Source organism: Triturus cristatus, chromosome 10, assembly GCF_964204655.1.
Source record: "Triturus cristatus chromosome 10, aTriCri1.1, whole genome shotgun sequence".
Lineage (NCBI taxonomy): Eukaryota > Metazoa > Chordata > Amphibia > Caudata > Salamandridae > Triturus > Triturus cristatus.
This window is the reverse complement of record NC_140593.1, coordinates 661,325,894-661,344,224: the sequence shown is the minus strand read 5'-3', so window position 1 is coordinate 661,344,224 and position 18,331 is coordinate 661,325,894. Positions and strand designations below refer to the sequence as shown.

The 18,331-nt window shown below is 44.3% G+C and overlaps 1 protein-coding gene across 1 annotated transcript in view; it reads left to right on the top strand.

The window, feature by feature from the left end:
- The window catches only part of MSS51 (MSS51 mitochondrial translational activator), a 236,449-nt gene extending 218,472 nt beyond the window's left edge, over positions 1 to 17,977 (top strand). The window contains exons 6-7 of the mRNA XM_085628138.1: positions 12,358 to 12,451; positions 17,529 to 17,977. Of these exons, the coding sequence (XP_085484264.1) occupies positions 12,358 to 12,451; positions 17,529 to 17,745 (311 nt within the window). The 3' untranslated portion in view covers positions 17,746 to 17,977. The remainder of the gene's footprint in view (positions 1 to 12,357; positions 12,452 to 17,528) is intronic.
- Positions 17,978 to 18,331: the final 354 nt, after the last annotated feature.

The following is an 18,331-nucleotide window of genomic DNA, read 5'->3' as shown; positions in this document are numbered from 1 at the left end:
AGAAGAAGTGAGTCAATGAGACATGGATTAATAGCATTAAACAATTTCGTCAGCAGTGCCTGGTAAGATATGTGGAAACTGCACACTACTAGACTGGGACCCATCCGTGTCCGTGCCCTCGTGAGTTTTATCCGTCTCTGTGCCAATCCCCAACCCCTTCTCATGGTCCCGGAATAGTGCTGACACTGCCCGCAGAGCCTCAGTTCTCTCCCTCTCCGTCTGGGAAGAGCTGGGTGTCTTCAAGGTGACTGGATGCCGCCGCGACCTTTGATGGCATTGGGGCAGCCGCTCCGAAGGTGCACGCACTCCAGACTCCCCAGCCGGCCTCTTGCCTGTCTTGTAGGTTTCCAGCCAGTCCCATGCTTCCGATGGGTCCTCGCAAAAGTGTATTGTGCCATCAAGAATAATCTGAAGTCGGGCCGGAAACATCAAGGAATATTGAAGACCCTCATCCCTCAGGGCTCTCTTGACGGCCAGGAAAGACACACGGCGTCGTTGGACCTCCAATGTGTAATCCGGGAAAATGGAAACCTTGCTGTTGTCCACGGTATAAGGCCCAGACGTGCGCGCTGTCTGCAGGAGGAGGTCTCTGTCCATATAGTGGCGGAGTCTGGCCACCACTGGGCGCGGAGGCCGACCCGGCGCCAGCGGGTGGGCCGGAACTCGATGAGCCCTTTCCAGTGTGAAGAACTGTGTCAGCCCCTCCGGTGCCACCTTGTCGCGGAGCCAGTCCTCCAAATACCGGACCATATTGGACCCTTCCACCCCCTCCGGAAGGCCCAAAACGCGGATGTTGTTCCTCCGGTTTCTTCCCTCAGCGTCTTCGGCTCTTTTTTCCAGCACCGAAAGCCTACGAGAGACGTCTCCTACCTGGTCAGCGAGGGATCTCTGCGCCGGCTCCAGGGTCGCCAAGGATGTTTCGGCCTGCTCTACTCTATCTGCCAACTTGCCGTGTTCGGCCCGCAAGAGCCCCAGCCCCACCGACACAGTAACAATGTCCTAGTGCAGGGCCTCTCTCGTGTCTGTGATAGCCTGGAGTATTCAAGGCAACTGTTGTTGCACCCCTGCTTCACTGGGCGCTTCAGATGAAGCCGGTCGTCTCTCCTCCTGCCCCAATTCCTCTTGTTCCGACGGGGCCAGCAGCTGCTTCCCTCTAGGTTTCCCCATTATGCAGTTGGGGGTCAGATCAGTCCCTCTAGGCCAGATCACACTCTGCACTCAGCGCCGTTCTCTCCACGCCAAGCACCATGCTAATGCCCTGCCAATCTCCAGCAGGATGTCGTGGGGCCCATGTTATCTGATCCTCAAGGACTCCCAGAGCACCCTCTCCTCGAGAGCACCAGCAGCGACCCCAGTGCACAGGCCGCTCCGGACCGGAGAGCAGGCAGCCGCCCGGATCTGAACTCAGAGGGCCCGGGGGCCACAGGGCTCCCTGCGCCGTATCCAGGCAGTCCAAGCCTGAGTCACGGTAGACCAGTCTCAGCAGCACTGGGCCCGTGCAATTCCCCAGGCAACCAGCAACAACGGGCAGCCCACAGGAGAGGTAGCGAGGGAAGCCCCCTCCAACCCCAATGTCCGGTTCTTTGCAGTGCGCGCGGGATAGCACTCACCCACAAGCGCCAACGATAATTCAGGGCCTCATGCGGGGGCCTCCCGCACGGCAATCGGGCTGTCTCAATCCGATCCAGGAAGCTCCTCAACTCGATGATTGGAAGCTGGGCCACATGGCCTGAGCGCAGCTGCACTTCCCTGCTGCTCTTGCCAGGGTCCGCTATGGAAGGCAGCGGAGCGGGGCCTCCGATCATTCCAAGCCGTGTCCCCCTCAATATAGTGGCAGCCTCGTCCACTCGGCCCCCTGCGACCTGCACTCAGGACGTCTCAAGCAGGAGCTTCCAGCCGAGGGGCAATCCGTGTACACTAGGCGCTCAGCTCAGCGCAATCTTGCCTGCCTCAGCCGGAGACCTCCCGAGGCCGTCGCTGCAGTCGCGCTTCCCAACTTGGTCAGGCAGGGGTTACAATCACCTCCCCAGGGCTTCTCATTGCGGTGGGAACATTCCGCGATGCTCTCTCGGGGTCAGGACGGCGTTTATCGCGGATAAATCAAGGGGCCGGCGCGGAGCTCCGAGCTCACGAGTCCGCCTCCATCAGCCTGCAAGCCATGCCCCCTTTGTCTCGTAGTCATGCTCTCTGCCACTGATTTTCGCTTTGTCCCTTTGCCACTCCATATATCTCTCTCTCTCTCCCAGTCGCTCTGAGTCACTCGTTCTTTTAGTTACACTCTAAGTCACTTTGCTCCTCACAGTCTTGCTCTTACTTTCAGTCAGTCACTCTGTCTCATTCAATCACTTTCTTAATCAACCACTCTGTTATTTAATATCAGTAACTCACTCTTTCACTCTCACCCACTTTGACACTTCCTCTCTTACAGTGACTCACTCTCACAGTGACTCACCTTCTTACACACTGTGACTCTACCTGTCACCTTCTCTCTTTTACTGTCACTCACTCACTCTAACATGCACTCACTCTCTGTTGCGACAGGGATGTCCCTTTCATGGTAGAGGACATGCTCTCATGCCCTGAGTTCCCGACTACATGTTGCCTTTTATTTTGGCCCTGGCATCATGTAAGAGAGAGGCCTACTGGCCCACTTGTGTAATATTTCACTGATGTGTGAATACCCATAACCTTGCACTGTGCCCATGTTGACTTGATGTGTGGTGTGGTGTATGAAGCACACGCGCAGTAGTAGTAGTAGTACTCTGTGGGTGTAAAGCCTAAGTACTGAAGCTAGTAAGATCTATTTTGGATGACCCTGGTTCAGCATCACACATGATGGAGGATGAGGATATTTTCCCCAGACAGTGGAAGTGTATTACCTACATTCCGGTAGCTGAAGGGAGGATGGTGGACACAGGGCCACTGTTGGAAATCCCATGAAGACTGTGCTAGCAAGAAGTTGTTCCCTCTTGCTGAGCACTGCCACCTGGTGGATGGTAGGGGTAAAGAGTGAGACTGCAGTTTCTGTTGTAGGTGAGGGAGTTTCACGGAGGGGCTTGTCTTTTTAAATAGCCCTGATTACTGCTTCAGAGAGGCTGGTGACAGCCAGATGCAGAAACATCACACGTAATGTGTCCAAGTGTGGACGCTCAAATTAGGAGAAGACCCCCAGTAAAACCTTTTATGAGAAGCATAGCTTTACAAAAGGGGTGTGTCTAGAGATCAGTCTGAGAAAGACACTTGAAAGAGATCCACCCCAAACCTGTTCTAAAGTTTCAGAGAGTGGATTCAAATCCCCTGTTTAGAACATGTGCATACAAATAAATGGGAGCCAAACCACCTCACTTGGTTTCAGTTCCAAGTTCTTCACGAGCGAGAAAGGGAGTGCCAATTTGTGGTGCATTTTTTGGAAATCCCACGTGTTTGCACTTCTTGTAATCAAAACCCAATGTATAGCTAGCTTCCGCATTTCTTATTAACAAAATCACAATGTGATTGTAGAAGTGAAAAGTAGGCAGAAGAGCTGGTTCTGGGGCATTTTTCGGAAAGTCAACGTATGAGCACATCATGTTATGAAAACAAGCTGCTTAACTGTGTTTTTAAAATAATTTGCAAAAATGTCCTTAGTTCAAGCAACCTCATCATGCGCAACATTTACCATATTATAAGTAGGCTTTAATTTTAAATTCATTCATTATACATAGGGCGCTGATGGAAGGCAAATAAGCTATGGTTAACATTTGTTGCTTTACTGCTTAAAACGTGTTCATTTTGTGTGAGAAAAGAACAATGAATGCCATTGCTTGGCAGAGCCTAAAGAGTAAGATCACTGCTTGTGTAACATGTTTGTGGGTCCTTGGTAACAGCATTGTGCCTTTAAGCTGTAAATCCAACAAGATGTTATCATGACCGCCAAGTAAAAAAAAACAAATCAAACAGCAAAAGAGATAAGTGATTAGTAGTGTGTGGGAGTTATCAATTAAAATCTATAGGTCTTTTCTCATCTGCAGGCTAACAAAAGGACTACTTCATGCCCACCACAACACTTAATGGTAACACAACTGGGACAACATAACCATCCTCAGAATTCCATGGCTTTGACAGGCAGGCCATCCAAGCAATGGCACAACATAGAAACACTTGCAAACCTCTAGCTGAAGGGGGCTGACTCAAAGACCATGCTTTGTATATCTCTTCCTACGGAAATCTTAAACAGGAGTGTTCCTGTAGCCAGGCCTAACAGGTCAAATTTTAAACGTCATAAAGCAGAATTAGATTTTTTTGTTTTCCTTCTACCGATCGATATGGGTAACTGACCGTTGGCTCCTACCATGTGTGACACCTTCGACCTGCCGCAGAACAGTGAATTATGGGACTTGTAGTTTTGCTTTTTACAACGAAAGTCGTAATCATATAAAACCCAACATGGTAAATGCTGCTGGCCAAAAATCCTAGGACTGACTGAAGACATCACACATGACACGGGGCCTCTTGCAGCTATGCTGTTGTCTCAATGTGAGTTGTACACATCCGTGTGTTGGTGTGTCCCTTTTCTGTTGTCTGTGGACACAGGTGGCTCACAAAACACTCAGGGGTATATGTACAAAGAAGGGGCGGAGTGAGGCGTTAGCCGTCATAGCTTAACGCCGCACTCCACCACTTCAGAAATGCAAGGCAGAACCATATTTACAGGAATATGGTGCAGCCTTGCATTTCCCCTGTGCTAGCCCTACACTTAGCTGCCTAGCGCCAGCGCAGCCACCCTTGCAAGATAGTGGAAGGGTGTCTGCATGCAGGGAAAGATTGTTTATGTGTAGGAAGGTGTCCCTTCCTGCATATAAACTATCTTTAAATGCTGTTTTGTCACTTCTGTGTGTGCGGATTAATGCAGCACATATGGAAGTTACAAAATGTATTTTTCTTAAAAAGATTGTTTATGTGCAGGAAGGGACACCTTTCTACACGTAAACAATCCAAGGTGTTTTGCTTTTTCCATGTGTGCTGCACAAGGCAGCACATGTGGTAAAAGCAAAAATTCAGAGAAATAAAGCATTTCTCCTCGTTTTGCCAAGTTAAGACCAGGTTTGACCTGGTCTTTGTTTTGGTGTTGCCTCCTATTTACGCCACCCTTGTAAATAGGTGGCAGCGTCAAAATCAATGGATGTTGCGGTGGAACGCTCACTGCAACACCCACTGCCCACCCGTTTCACGCTAAGCATAGCATGAAAGGGGGCCGTATTTAAAAGGCAGCTTTAAGCCACGTTAAGTGGCTTAACGCTGCCTTGTTAATAAGGCAATGCCAATATCGCTACAGGAACGTCCGAAAAAGGGATTGCAATAGGGGCTTGTACATATGCCCCTCAGTTTCAAATATGGCATCAACCCACAAATAATTTACAGCCAAACAAATCAATTAAATGTATTAAGTCAAATTCCTACAATTACTATGGTAAGAAAGGGGAAATATAATTTCACAGAATCCCAATAATCTAGTCAAATCTATCATCTGAAAACACACCCCAGAATTCTCTTAAATTAATATCACACCACTGCAGATCGGCAGCAGCACTCACAATTGCTGTAAGACACACACTTGTGCTCTTTGAACTTCATGTGCTATTCCCTACTGAAGCGATGCTTAAAATACTCCCAATCCATTATATACTTCCTGCTCCCTCGAGGATTCCCCATTCTGCGCACGGACAGAGAAAAACAAATGGGAGAGAAGTAGCTCTTATTAAAAGAACCTCCTTAAAATGCAGACTCTTCTAGAAACTTACCGCCTAACTAATTCCTTTGTCTTGAAGCTGAAACAGACCCAGAAGCCCAACCCCACTGCTATTCACTGGTACCATCCGCAGCCTCAGGCATCGAAAATAATCCTGGAAGAACCCATGGAGCACATACTATCCAATAATGTTTGCAACACCAGTCACATCCTATTAGAAAACTATAACATTAACTGTGGAGACCTTCCAGACCCCTCCGCTAACACTCTAGCATCTTTCCTGTAGGAACACAGTACATAGCCTTTCTCACACAAAACAAGGGTTCCGCATTGGACCTGATCATCGGCAATGGAGGCCAGATTACGAGTAAAAACTCCATTTCAGTACACTGGTCATAGATCTAATTGAAATTTATTTCCCTAATTCTGCCTTCAAAGGCAACCAAAATATCCCAAGTTCAAATGCAAAAATCCTAAGAACCATGATATCAAGACCTCTATGATAAAACGTCATAAATAAATGACTGTGTGAGGAAATGCGTTTTTTTTAGTATGGAGTGGTTGCGCGACCGCGCCATGTAATAAACTCACAAACCTGTCTTGGGTCCAGTCAGGCTTGTTTGTAAAACCTTAGCTCAACCCTGAGTAGCTATGGCTCAAAGGCTTCAAGCAGTCAAGTTTTAACGAATTAACTAGTACAAGGCATTTAGAAGCACAAAACAACTGAATAACTAAAAAACACAACACAAAAAAATCCAACACCAATTTATAAAAATAGATCTTATTTTTATGATTTCCTTTAGACACCAAAATGAACAACATCCACTGGAACATTCTAGAGATATAGATTTTTAATTTAATTGCTGCTTTTCACTCAAAATGTAAACAAGCATTGGCAACTACTACGATTACTTTGAAAACTTTACAAAGAAACATTTTATAAAGTTGTGTTTGGCTACTTCGTTCCCCTTTGGGCAATGAACTCCGGCAGGAAGCAAGTCAATGGGGACATTAAGGCCTAGTAGGACAGTTACCTTGCAGTCAAAGCAGTCTCCAGTCCAGTTCCGGGCTCTATGGACAACTGCCATAGACATGATTGGAGTGGTTCTGATACAAGGGAAACAGGATGCTGAAGATGCATTGTCCACAAACACTGTAGAGTGGCTTTGGACACAGTGGTCCATGTCCCTCGAAGTCCAGCCATAACCAGTTACCACTGGTCTACTGGTCTCTGGTCATAGGAAAAACAGTGGATCCCCTTAACTGTGACTAGTGTCCGTCTTGGGCGACCAAACTGCACTTTCACGACTCTCCCAGATCCAGCAGACTCCAGTGCAACTTTTAAGTGCTAAGGTTCGGTGTACCGGGCTGCGCTTCTGTGGTCAGCGATGAGCACACAATTGTGGCTACCAACTTTGCCAAGGCGACATCTTCATCTTTTGTGGCCCTGAAACTGTATCAGGAAATCAGCCAACTGACTCTTGGAGTTGGTCTCTTCTGAATGGGGCTCGGGGCAACTTCTTCATGAGCAGGCATCACAGACACAATCCTGTCTTTCTAGTCTAGGAACAGCAGGTGCAGTTCAGCTTTTGGTGCAGCCTCCCAATTCCAGGTCCAGGGAACAGCATGGCAATCCTTCTTTGGTCCTCTTTCCAGTCCAGACATGAGGTCTGGGTGCCAGGGGTGCCACTTGTATGCCAACAACTTGCCATTGGGGAATGCAGTGCCTACTAGTCAATGGGTTACCAGGTCCCCTACTGCCTGATGACTTCCTGCAGTATGTGGCATCTAGCTATCCCAGAATGCAATATTCTGCCCACTCCCAAGGTGGCAGAATCCTTCTCTTTCTCTGTGGCGCTTGGTAGACCCTAGAGGTGTGTATACCTGAAGGCTACACACCCATGGGAAAACTAGTTTGCCAACTGTTTTAACCTCTCTGTCTCCACCGCCGACCTATCAGAACAAAAGAGAAGCCCCTCGCACGTGTGTTCCCCATTTGCTCTTCAAAGGCGGCTTTCCCCGTGAAGCTTGTCTTTTGGGCTCACATCCCAGCCAGGGAGAGGTCAAATGTGTTCCAAAGGGGAAACACCCTTTGCCATGCAGTGCCTTTACAACACGGGCACTACAGCAAGCCCGTCATTACCACGTGTTCCTTAAGCTCGCAATTCATTACAACGACTTGCTTTAGGGAACACGTTCTTGGACTGGTGTTGGATTTAAGTCCAACACCTTTCCTACTGCTACACAGACTGGAGTTGGAACCGTAAATTATACTATTCCAAAGTCCAGTGCTTCCCTAAGTCAAATCGTTGTAACGACTTGCGTACTAAAGGAACTTGTGGCAATTATGCGTTTGTTGTACTGCCCGCATTCTAAAGGCATGCTTGGTAAAGGCATGGTTGGTTCTGTCATACATCCGTTCCAATGGCAGGCCTCTAATGCGTCCTTTCCTGGGAGTTGTTGACACCTCTCCCTTGAGGACAGGAGGCTATCTTGTGGCCAGAATCTGCAAATGGTCACTGCAAACCTGGCCAACAGAGTGGCAACTTTCTAAAGTTGCTTTTACTCAAACATTACATTGAATTCAACTTGGGTTTCACGTCAGGTTTAATGTAGCAATTCTTTTGATACCTTGAAGTACCACCTTTAGTAGTTTCATTCAGGAGTTAGCACAGCTGAGTTGTCAGAGCATAACCTTGTACTTGCCAATGGGGATACTAGCCTTTCTACAGTACAAATGTCAATTAGGGTATTTTACTCTTAGGACATTTAAAAGTACATTTCCTACCTTTTAATATACAGCCCCCTGCCTCAGGGCTCCAGCGGCCTACCTTAAGGGTGACATACATATATTAACGAGGGAGGAATGGAGTTTGTCATTAGCTAAAATGGCAAAGTTGAGTTAGCAGTTTAAAACTGGTCAACCAGTCTGCAGTGGCAGGCTGAGAGACATATTTACTTTGTAATCAAGGCTTCCATTTTTCCGTTTTTATTGATAATTACAGATAAATAGACAGGAAAGAATGTGCTTCCTGTCTGTATTTATTTTTAAAAGTGGAAAAATACTGAAAATGGTGCTTATTGTGAGAGACTCTTCATGCTGTCTTTCATAAATTCCAGTCAACAGCTGAACAGATAGACAGCAATAGAGAGTTAAAAAACAGGATGAGATTTCCTTAAATACAGGTATATGTTAACATATATTTGCAGTATTATGCAAATATGTACCTGTGAGTGTAGTGCTTTGTTATATGTGGCCTCTTAATTTGCTTAAATGTGACAGGCATCCGTGTATGTGTGCATGCCCAAGTTGAAATATACAATTTTAAGGCTCCATTTATTCTCAAAACACAAAATAAATATGGATGAATACCAATAGGATGGCCCAAAAATATATATGGATAAATACAGATGGAAATGTTAAAAAAATAAATACCATAAAACCGTGAGCCCTATTAGTAATCCTCAGGGTGGCACTATACGTGCTGCAGCCTGTGGGGACACTTCAACTTACAGGCCATGGGTACCCCTGGTACCATATACTAGTGGCTTATAAATAAATTAACTTATGCAAATTGGGTATAATTCAATCAAACATACACATTTGTGGGTCAGAGCACTGGCGTCTGGTTAGCAGGCCTCGCCTGCACTCTGAGTCAAAAAACCAGCAGCATCAATCCAAAAGTTTTGGGTGATCATGAAAGAAGAGGTATTTAGTTACACTCTTTCAGATGATAAAGATGTAAATCACTTAACAGCAGAGTACAACACCTTCACAAATAGTTTCCCTAAAGAAATAGTACCAGTTATTCTCACAAGAGAGAAAATAAGAAAACGAGAATCACAGTTCTCCAATAATCCAATGGCTCGAGAAAATCAGTGACAAAAGCGGTGATGGTCTGGAGAGAAATACAGTACACTCCCAAGTCAAGCACCCTTAAATTGACCAGAAAAAAAAATAAATAATAAGGAAGACAACTCTTTCTTCCATCATAAATTAAAACGAAGCAAAGTGTAGACCAACGCACAATGATTAATACCATTTCTAAACCTCCCCAAACAGCCATGAAAGACCCCTCCAAAACCAAATGCAAATAATTTCCCAAATACTTCTTTGACATGACACAAAATGTAAGAAATGACATCCTATTGAATCGGGATACTGCACTCCATCACAGAGTTTCACAGTGTTGCAAGGATTCTGCCCAAAAACAGAACTATGCTCAGGATTATAGGAACTTGGTGTATAGGGACAGAGTCATCCTACCACCTTAGCATCCATGAGCCCAGGACCAACTTGCTATAGTGTCTCACTTGCTCTCCTACTCACTCCCAGAGAAACAAATGATTAGACACCACAACACTCCAGATCTCTCAGGAATTGTGGTAAAAAGACACACACTTTCGTTTGCACTCTTGTACTTGTCCACAATAAGATCTAACAGAGACATGAAACAGTTTAAAATATTTATTTCAACTAACGTGCCCTAACATGCAGTATACGTGCCACAACAAGCAGGAAAATGCATAGCCAGTCCATAAATCATGAAGGGAGATGCCAACTACAATGTCCCCATAGGCCATGTGACAACAGAACTGCACAACTAAAGGTAAATCATTAGAACCTATATTGACTAATACGCTGGAGAAAATCCTAAAAATAACTGTGCCAAATACTTTTCTTGCTCAAACTTTTTTAAATTGATATGGCCATACCTGTTAGGATGGGAAACTTCTCCTTTCTTTCGCCATCTCCTGTTGCAGTACCACAGGGATCGCTATTGATCCCGATACTCTTTAACTTGTTTGCTGTCCCCTCAACATAAAAAACAACAAAAATGTTCTCCATAGTAATAATCTCCTTAGTCACAAGAATTTTGAACTGGTTCTGAGTGGAGAAACATTGCATACTCAGGGTGGGGTGCATAGCTTCTAAAGCCATGCACTATAACCCCCCTACATACACATATTCACACAGAATCTGAACTAACAAGCCTCTGAAACTGAGCACTGCCCCTTCGTACATCTCTTTCAAGTGAGAAGTGAAAGATAGCCCTGTTTTCTGGCTTTGCAGGTACTTGGTCCAAACACTTCATCATGAAGATCAAATTGCCATAGATGATGTTTTTTATGAAAATGTGTACTTTTCAGTGTGACGAAGTAAATATCTATGTACGTGTTTCCGTCTAACAGTGTAAACAGTGATATATATACTATACTGTTCCATTTCTTACACAGTTTGCTCTTTGCACTCTGTTTTCAACCTGGTGTGTCTCACCTATGTAATGCTCGAAAATAAAAAAATATATAAATAGGTGTGATTCACAATGGGAACCCCTTTGAACATGACCCGGCACCATGGAACTATATAACACCCAGTACTTCTTTGATCCACAACACTAAATGCTGGCAAGAGGCACACTACCCAGTGCTCCCATGAAACACATCCTCTAGGGCACCCCTGAGGTGCCTGCCAGTGTGCTACCCAAGGCACAGAAACCAGTCTTTTCCTGAAGTGCATTTCTAACACTCTCCTGTTCCACATTATCTGTGCTCCCATGGTGCTCATAGCCTGTGGTCCTTTGCTGCAAATCACCCTGTGTCCTGCCCTCCCCAATGCAGATCATCTTGTGGTCCCTTCTGATGCACATGAACTAGTCTCTGTGCATTAATGCCTATACAATTGTTGGTCACTGTTAAATGGCGCCTCTGTTTGCACATCGCGGAAACGTGTTGGGTGTGTTTAAGAAGATTCACTGTTGGAGCATAGGTGGAAACAAAAGTAATTAAGTCATTCTTTTAATTTTGAAGGATTTCTAGGAGAGTCTAACATTGGTTATTTGTAGTTCTCTTATACACCTTCTTTAGCGCCTGTGCCTTATATTGTTGCTCTTTTCATTTGTATGTTAAAGTTCCAGTACGTCTCTTAAACACATTCGTGTCTGAGCAGTTTCTTCTCACTCTCAGATACTGGCCCCAGAGTAATTTGTCTCTTAACATTTTAGGATGAAGCTCTTCAAACTTAAATAATGTATTTGTGTCAGTGGATTTGGTATAAAAAGTAAACTTACCCATTGCAGTATAGCTCGTAAGAGCACGAAAAGCCAATTTACTGTCAACTAGCAGTTGTGAAGTGGTAGAATGGATTCCATGTACTGAGTAATGTAAAGAAACAATCCAACTGCAACTTGTTTCCATTCACGACTGTAAAGTTATCAGCAACATGTCTGTGGTAGAGAATTGACATTGCTGCTGATGGGATTAGTATTGGCCAAGGATGGGGCACATTTTGTGCCCATCGACGTGCCACCCTCTTGATGGTAGAATTGATTTTCAGATCTGAAAAAATTATTTGTGAAAGTCAAAGAAGGGCAGTCAAGTATATGAAGCTAGAGGGAGCCAAATGGAGGTCGGCCTAAACAAGAGGCAGTGGGACCAAGCAGATGAGACAGATTGTAGTAGATGGAAGTTCATGAATGATGAGGGATACAGGGGCAAGCACAGGGAGGTGAAGACAAGCAGACGGACATGAGTGTAAGGGAGGAGGAGGCATGACTGTGCTTCTTTAAGTGCAGGGATGTGAGTTCGTTCTTGTTGACTTATGAGGTATATTTTTCTTCTCAATGCAGGGTTCCATGCATCCCAAGGCCTGACTGAGGGCTGGCTCCCCACCTTACTACTCCTTCGAGACTACAATTTACCCACCATCTTTACAGTGTACAAGTGAGTACCATTTTGCTTCATGTTGACGCTACACCTAAGCACGTCACTGTCTGCTATGGAGTTGTGTACAGGGTAAAGAGTTATTAAAAACAATGAAAATATACTAAAGGTAGATATGGAAAGTGGCCCCTAGTTTGGAAGCTATCTGTGACACCATCCACCAGTTCTCTCCCTGTAATTGACCCATGTCCATTTGGCTAAGACAATAGACAAGAACCTAATGCAGGATGTGGTTTTATTGTATTTATTTGCTGGCATGGACACACTACCACGTTTCCACAGCAATGTCAATTATCACCATTTTAAGAAATTCATTAAAAAGATTAAAAAGACAACAGATGTTAACATAAGGTGATTCAGACCGTATTCCCCTAGCCTATTGATGATTTATATATTGTTCGATTATTCAAGGAAATTGTTTTATATTTTATATGCAACAACAATAAAAATATTCCAAGAAAATATGAACACCATCCAGTGGGTCTCTTCTGCAAAATGGACATACCCTGGTCTAATGTGAAGGGATTAGGTGGAGGAAATATTGCAAAGTTGCAGCTGCAGATAAGGGCTTTACTACCGAGGTATATATGGGTGTAACACTGATTTACATGGTGAATTATTAAAGGGCTCCACCATGGACTTAGTGTTTAAGTTGTGTTCAAGGTTGCTTTATTACAAACAGGTCTGAATGTCCTACAATATCCCCACCCCATGCCCAGGGCCTTACATGCCAGCAGATCTAACATGGCAACTAACGCATAGATAATTTAATCTTCCCCCAGCCCTAACAAGAAATCCCTCTCAGTATTCGAACCATCCTAATACAAGAACCTTACGGCCCATCTCTTCCAGCCCTCATAGTCCCACCTCTCAGGGTTCCATTTCTTCTTGGCCTGACAGTCCCAAACCTCCTCTGACCACATGGGAATCATTTTATTTTCCCCAGGATGTTCACCTCGCTTCCCTGCCTGTTTAGCTCTGAATTTCTGCCACTCAATGTATTTACCAAAAACATTACTACTACTAGTTGGTAATGTTTCTTGCATTTGGAAGCATCTTCTTTGGATTGTAATATTCATGACTCCAGAGTTCTATATTCTCCTCAGCTCACACTGCTGGCGTACAAGAGGTAAGTAAACTGCAGTCTTAATAGACTGATTATGCATCCCATACTCTGACTCTCCTGCAATTCTTTGTTTGACATGAGCATATTAAAACACAGGTCATTCTCCCAAGTATCTATAAAAGACCCTATGACCTCACCGACTTCAGCCACTTTCCTTGCCCTTTGTAGACAAGTAATTACAATGAGGAAGAGAGGGTATAAAGAACTCTGCACCACATCCCCTTCACTCGCTGTCTGATCCCATTTTTATTGTTTGTCAATCTGCTAATCTGACCTTTATGTTTGCATCACTACCTTGTCAGTCAGTAGATTCTGGCCATATCCTTGTATGGCCAGAATGCACAACCCAACAATTCTTTAACGAATGGTTAATATGAAAACACTCAAACCTAACATCCGACCGTACGTGCTGCTGCAACACGGCGCCTAGCTGCTTTCTTATCTTCTCCACTCAGACCACATCCTTCCCTTTGGGCTGCCACAAACAGAATCTTTTCCACTCCACATTTGCTGCTCATCTTTATCATCCTTCGTTCTTCCATTTTCCTTGATCTATTGTTATAAAATCACCGCTGCAAGGTCCCTCATGTAGGATGGGATTGTAGGGGGTACAAGGAAGGGAATGGAAGGATGACTCGCTTAGGGCACCATCTATTCCCCCATTCACCATTTTCCTGTTGATAAAGGTCAGATGCCACCTATGCAAGTGTTTACAGCACAGAAGTGATTAGAGGTTCACACTTGGATGTCAGCCACAGTGATATGTGCATCAAAGAGTTACCAAATGGCCAGCAGTATTCTTTATGATTCTCTCATTGGCCCCTTCATCTTCCTAAGATGTGCACAGGGCACTTTCTAGTGACCTCCTTCAGAACGAAGGAACCCCCTTTGAAGTGTTCTAAAGAGACCAGCACTACCTTCCTCCAGTGTGGGTCCCACCCAGTTATCAGGAATGCAGCAATCCACAAATCTGTCTGGGGGAATCCTTTCCCTCCAGATGCATGGCCTGTGAAACTCAAAAAAGTGAACATTGCAGCCTTATCCAAAGATACCACCTGCATCACTAACACAGCTCTCCAAAGTGGTTACTTCTCCGGCACTCTAAAACACAGAATTGTTTTGTCTCCTACTAAAAAAACAACATCTAGATGCCCGTACTCTAAGCAACTACTGACTGATCTCAACTCCCCATTTCCTGGCAAGCATTATAGAAGCAGAGGTTTTCTATCGAACTCCAGAACTCCATAGAATCCAACAATCTGCTCACCAACACACCATCTGACTCCCCCCTCCCGCAGAGAGCTACAAGGATGGACATCTGAGAAAAAGACCTAACCTTAGTAGAGCAAAATCACCTTGTGCCTCCCATTCTGCTGGGCCTCTCAGCTACATTTGACATTGTAGATGAGGAAACCCTCCAAAACCGCCTAAAAAGTTTGTTTTTCACATTACCGGAAAAACATGAGATTGATTTAAATCTTTGCTATAAGAACAAAAGCAGCAAATGAAACTGAATCTACATTTCTCACAGTCATCCTCCATGATATGTGGTGTTCCCAAAGATAACCACTCCCCCCTCTTTTTCACCTTATACATGTGCCTCTAGCCCACGTAATCAAGATAAAAACCCTTAAATGCCGGTTATATGCCATTGATACCCAATGTCGAGAAGACCTAAGCAACAACTACAACACTCAAGCACTCAAAGGAGCTTCTCTCAGTCAAAGATTGGATGAACCCCAATGGTCTCTGCGTTAACAGTGATAAGATAGAAATCTTAATAATATTGACTGATCCCTTCATGCAAATATCTCATGCACTCCTTCATTTGATCAACCCTCTTCCCCCAATATATGTGGTGCACAACCTTGGAGTTCTGTTCTATAAACAATCTTTCAACATTCAAATTTAAACGGCCGTCAGATCAACTGCCTACTACTTATATGCCATATCCCTATCCTAACCATCCAACACAAAAAACTACTAGCCCAAGCAGTTGTTCTATCAGGGCGATACATTTGCCTTGCAGAATACCTAAATTTCCCGAACAAAGACATTGATATCTCAATTGCATGGCGCTGTGATTCCTCCAACTTTCTACAAAACACCACTCCATTATATCTACATGTCAAGTCCAACCAACCCTTCTTTCGCCCAGATAAATTTATTCCAACCAGAGCAATCATAGTTTGCCTTTTGCAGGTGTATTCTCTCCATGGCCCCCCAGTCAGGTGCCACTAATATTACTATTTGCCATTGAAACCTTGCACACTACCACAGAAGAGGCATGCTATTTATAGCATAGAAAGACCATGCTGATGCTCATAAAATATTAAAATGTACACTTTTAGATGTCCCTATTGAGGCAGTCAAACATTGATCTTGCACAAGAGCCCTATACCATTTTCCTTTGTTTGATGTCCACTGACACCACTGTGTGTGATGGGCAAGTGTATTTATGCAAATGTGTGATGTCCCACACAGTGGAAACTGAAAGGTGTCACCTTTACCACTTCCCACCATCCTCCGTCATCTTTCCCTCTTCACTGAAAGCACTATAAAACCTTCTTTCTGCCCACGGACAAATTACTGACTTCTGGAGAATGCAGATAATAGTCTGGCATTGGTATAAATGATGCTTACAACGGGGACCTGATATTTGCTCTTTTGGTCTCGCTGCTTCCTTCTTCAGGCATCCAAGTGGAGACAATTTTCATTACCATAACTGAGATTTGGGCTGACCCATCATGAGATGATCTGAGTTTTTAAAGCTACATCATTACATGACAGTCTCTCTTAGGAGAGAATTTCAATTTTGTCTTTCTTGCTGAAGTACAGTCCGCTGCTTCACCAAGGAGGGATGAGAGCCCTGGGCTGCTGGGTCCTTGCCATAGCAACATTTCACCGCCCCTTTTTATATGACCCGCTTCATGCAGAGTGACTCACATTTGTGCCAATAGCAGGAATAGTATATGTGGTTTCCACAAAAGCCAGTACACAGAAGAGCAAATACTGTTTTCTGTTGTCAACTATTGTACTTTCATCTCAATCAGTATTACTCAGATGTGATCAGATTGGATCGTATGAAGCAGGGAGTGGCCCCGGGGCACTAGTAAAGGGTAGTAGGAACGTATTCTAGTATGATGAGGAATTGTGGGCCACTGAGGAAGTGAGGAGGATGCCAGGTGTATAATGTTATGGGTAGAAAGGCATTATTAAGTTTGAAAAGTTTGACAAGTGGCAATATGGTCTTCATGACACCCTTACTTTACATATGAGTATGCCTCAAGAGAGTGAGGAAGCTATGAAGGGTAGGAATATAGAATGTAGAATAGCAGATAGGTAAGTTTCAAAATGGGAAAGGTTGCTATTCTGGGGTCCTGAAAGATGTACGCAACTCAAGTGTCTCCTCATTGTCTATGAAGTAATTTGGAACTCTAGGGCAGAGAGCATCCATGTTGCGGGTTCTTATCCAGCTGTATTAATTTATTATGTAGTTTTATATAGCGCTCAATCATGTGAAAAGTAAGGTGGCAATGTACAGCTGTCTAACATTAGTGTATCAGTGGTTTGCAAGCAGGGCTCCAACAAGCTGGAAATCAGATGGACAATATGGATAAGGTAACTACATCTAGAACTTGAATTCTGCTTGGCACCCTGTTGGATTTTTTTTTAGCACTGACTGAACAGCCAATTTAATACCCTACTGACAGGGCACAGCTGTAAGAAGCTCAATACTGCTAGTTGTGCACAGCTCTGATAGACACTTCTGGGAGGAAGTTTGCACTCTATGGCATGGGCAGGGCAATTCTGTAATAAACTCATTGTAAAAGAGTCTAGAGTCCTAGTGCATTGGCAGGGCGCTGTTGGCAGAAGGTCACAGTGGCTGACACAGATTTTTGGTTATTCTTCCATGGCAGTAATTGTTTTATCTTCTCTTCTCATTTTTAGTGAGCAGGAACTGAAGTACTCCCTGCAGATTCTTGCAGAACTTGAGGCCCGAATTCTCTCACATGGACCTAACCCCTTTGCCTCTCTGAAGCTCGATCAGGTGCAGTCTGACCCCAATAAGCCTCCTGTGCACAGCAATGCATATCAGATCCAGTTTCTGGGGTTAGCAGGAGCCGAAGAGGAGGAAGACATGGAGGATCTAGATGAGGAGACTTAGAGACGCCAACATATTTAAGATCGGTGCGCATCCTTGCAATGCCGTCAATGGTTGCATGCCTGAAATAAAGACATGTGGTTTTGCAGTCTTTGTGAATTGTCTCTTTACCTGTTCACCTGGCTTTTCTGCCAAAATCTGATGATTTTGCTGCATGCAGAGTATATTCAACACAAGTGTCTTTTTGCCTCAATCACGTATAATAAATGATTTCAATAAAGGCATTCCAAATTAATTTAGGATTTTTCCTTTAGAAATGAGTCTAATATTTGAAAATGAATGTCACTTTAAAATATGAAAAAGAATCCGCATACCTGCACTTTTTGTCCACATAAAATATACAAAAGAGCAACCAGGCAGAATAATAAATTTCTAGAAATAATACAACCTGGGGAGTCTAGCAAGGAGTTGCCATTTGTCAACTCACAAACTGATGCGCCCCATAATGCTTCAGGGGTTTAGCATAAAGTAATTTGTCAACTCTCTTACCAGAAAGCCTATAGAAACCCACTCCTAAGTAAACTGTTTTAATATTGATGGAAAAAGTCATAAACATAAAGCTTTCCTACCACCTCTACACACACCAGTT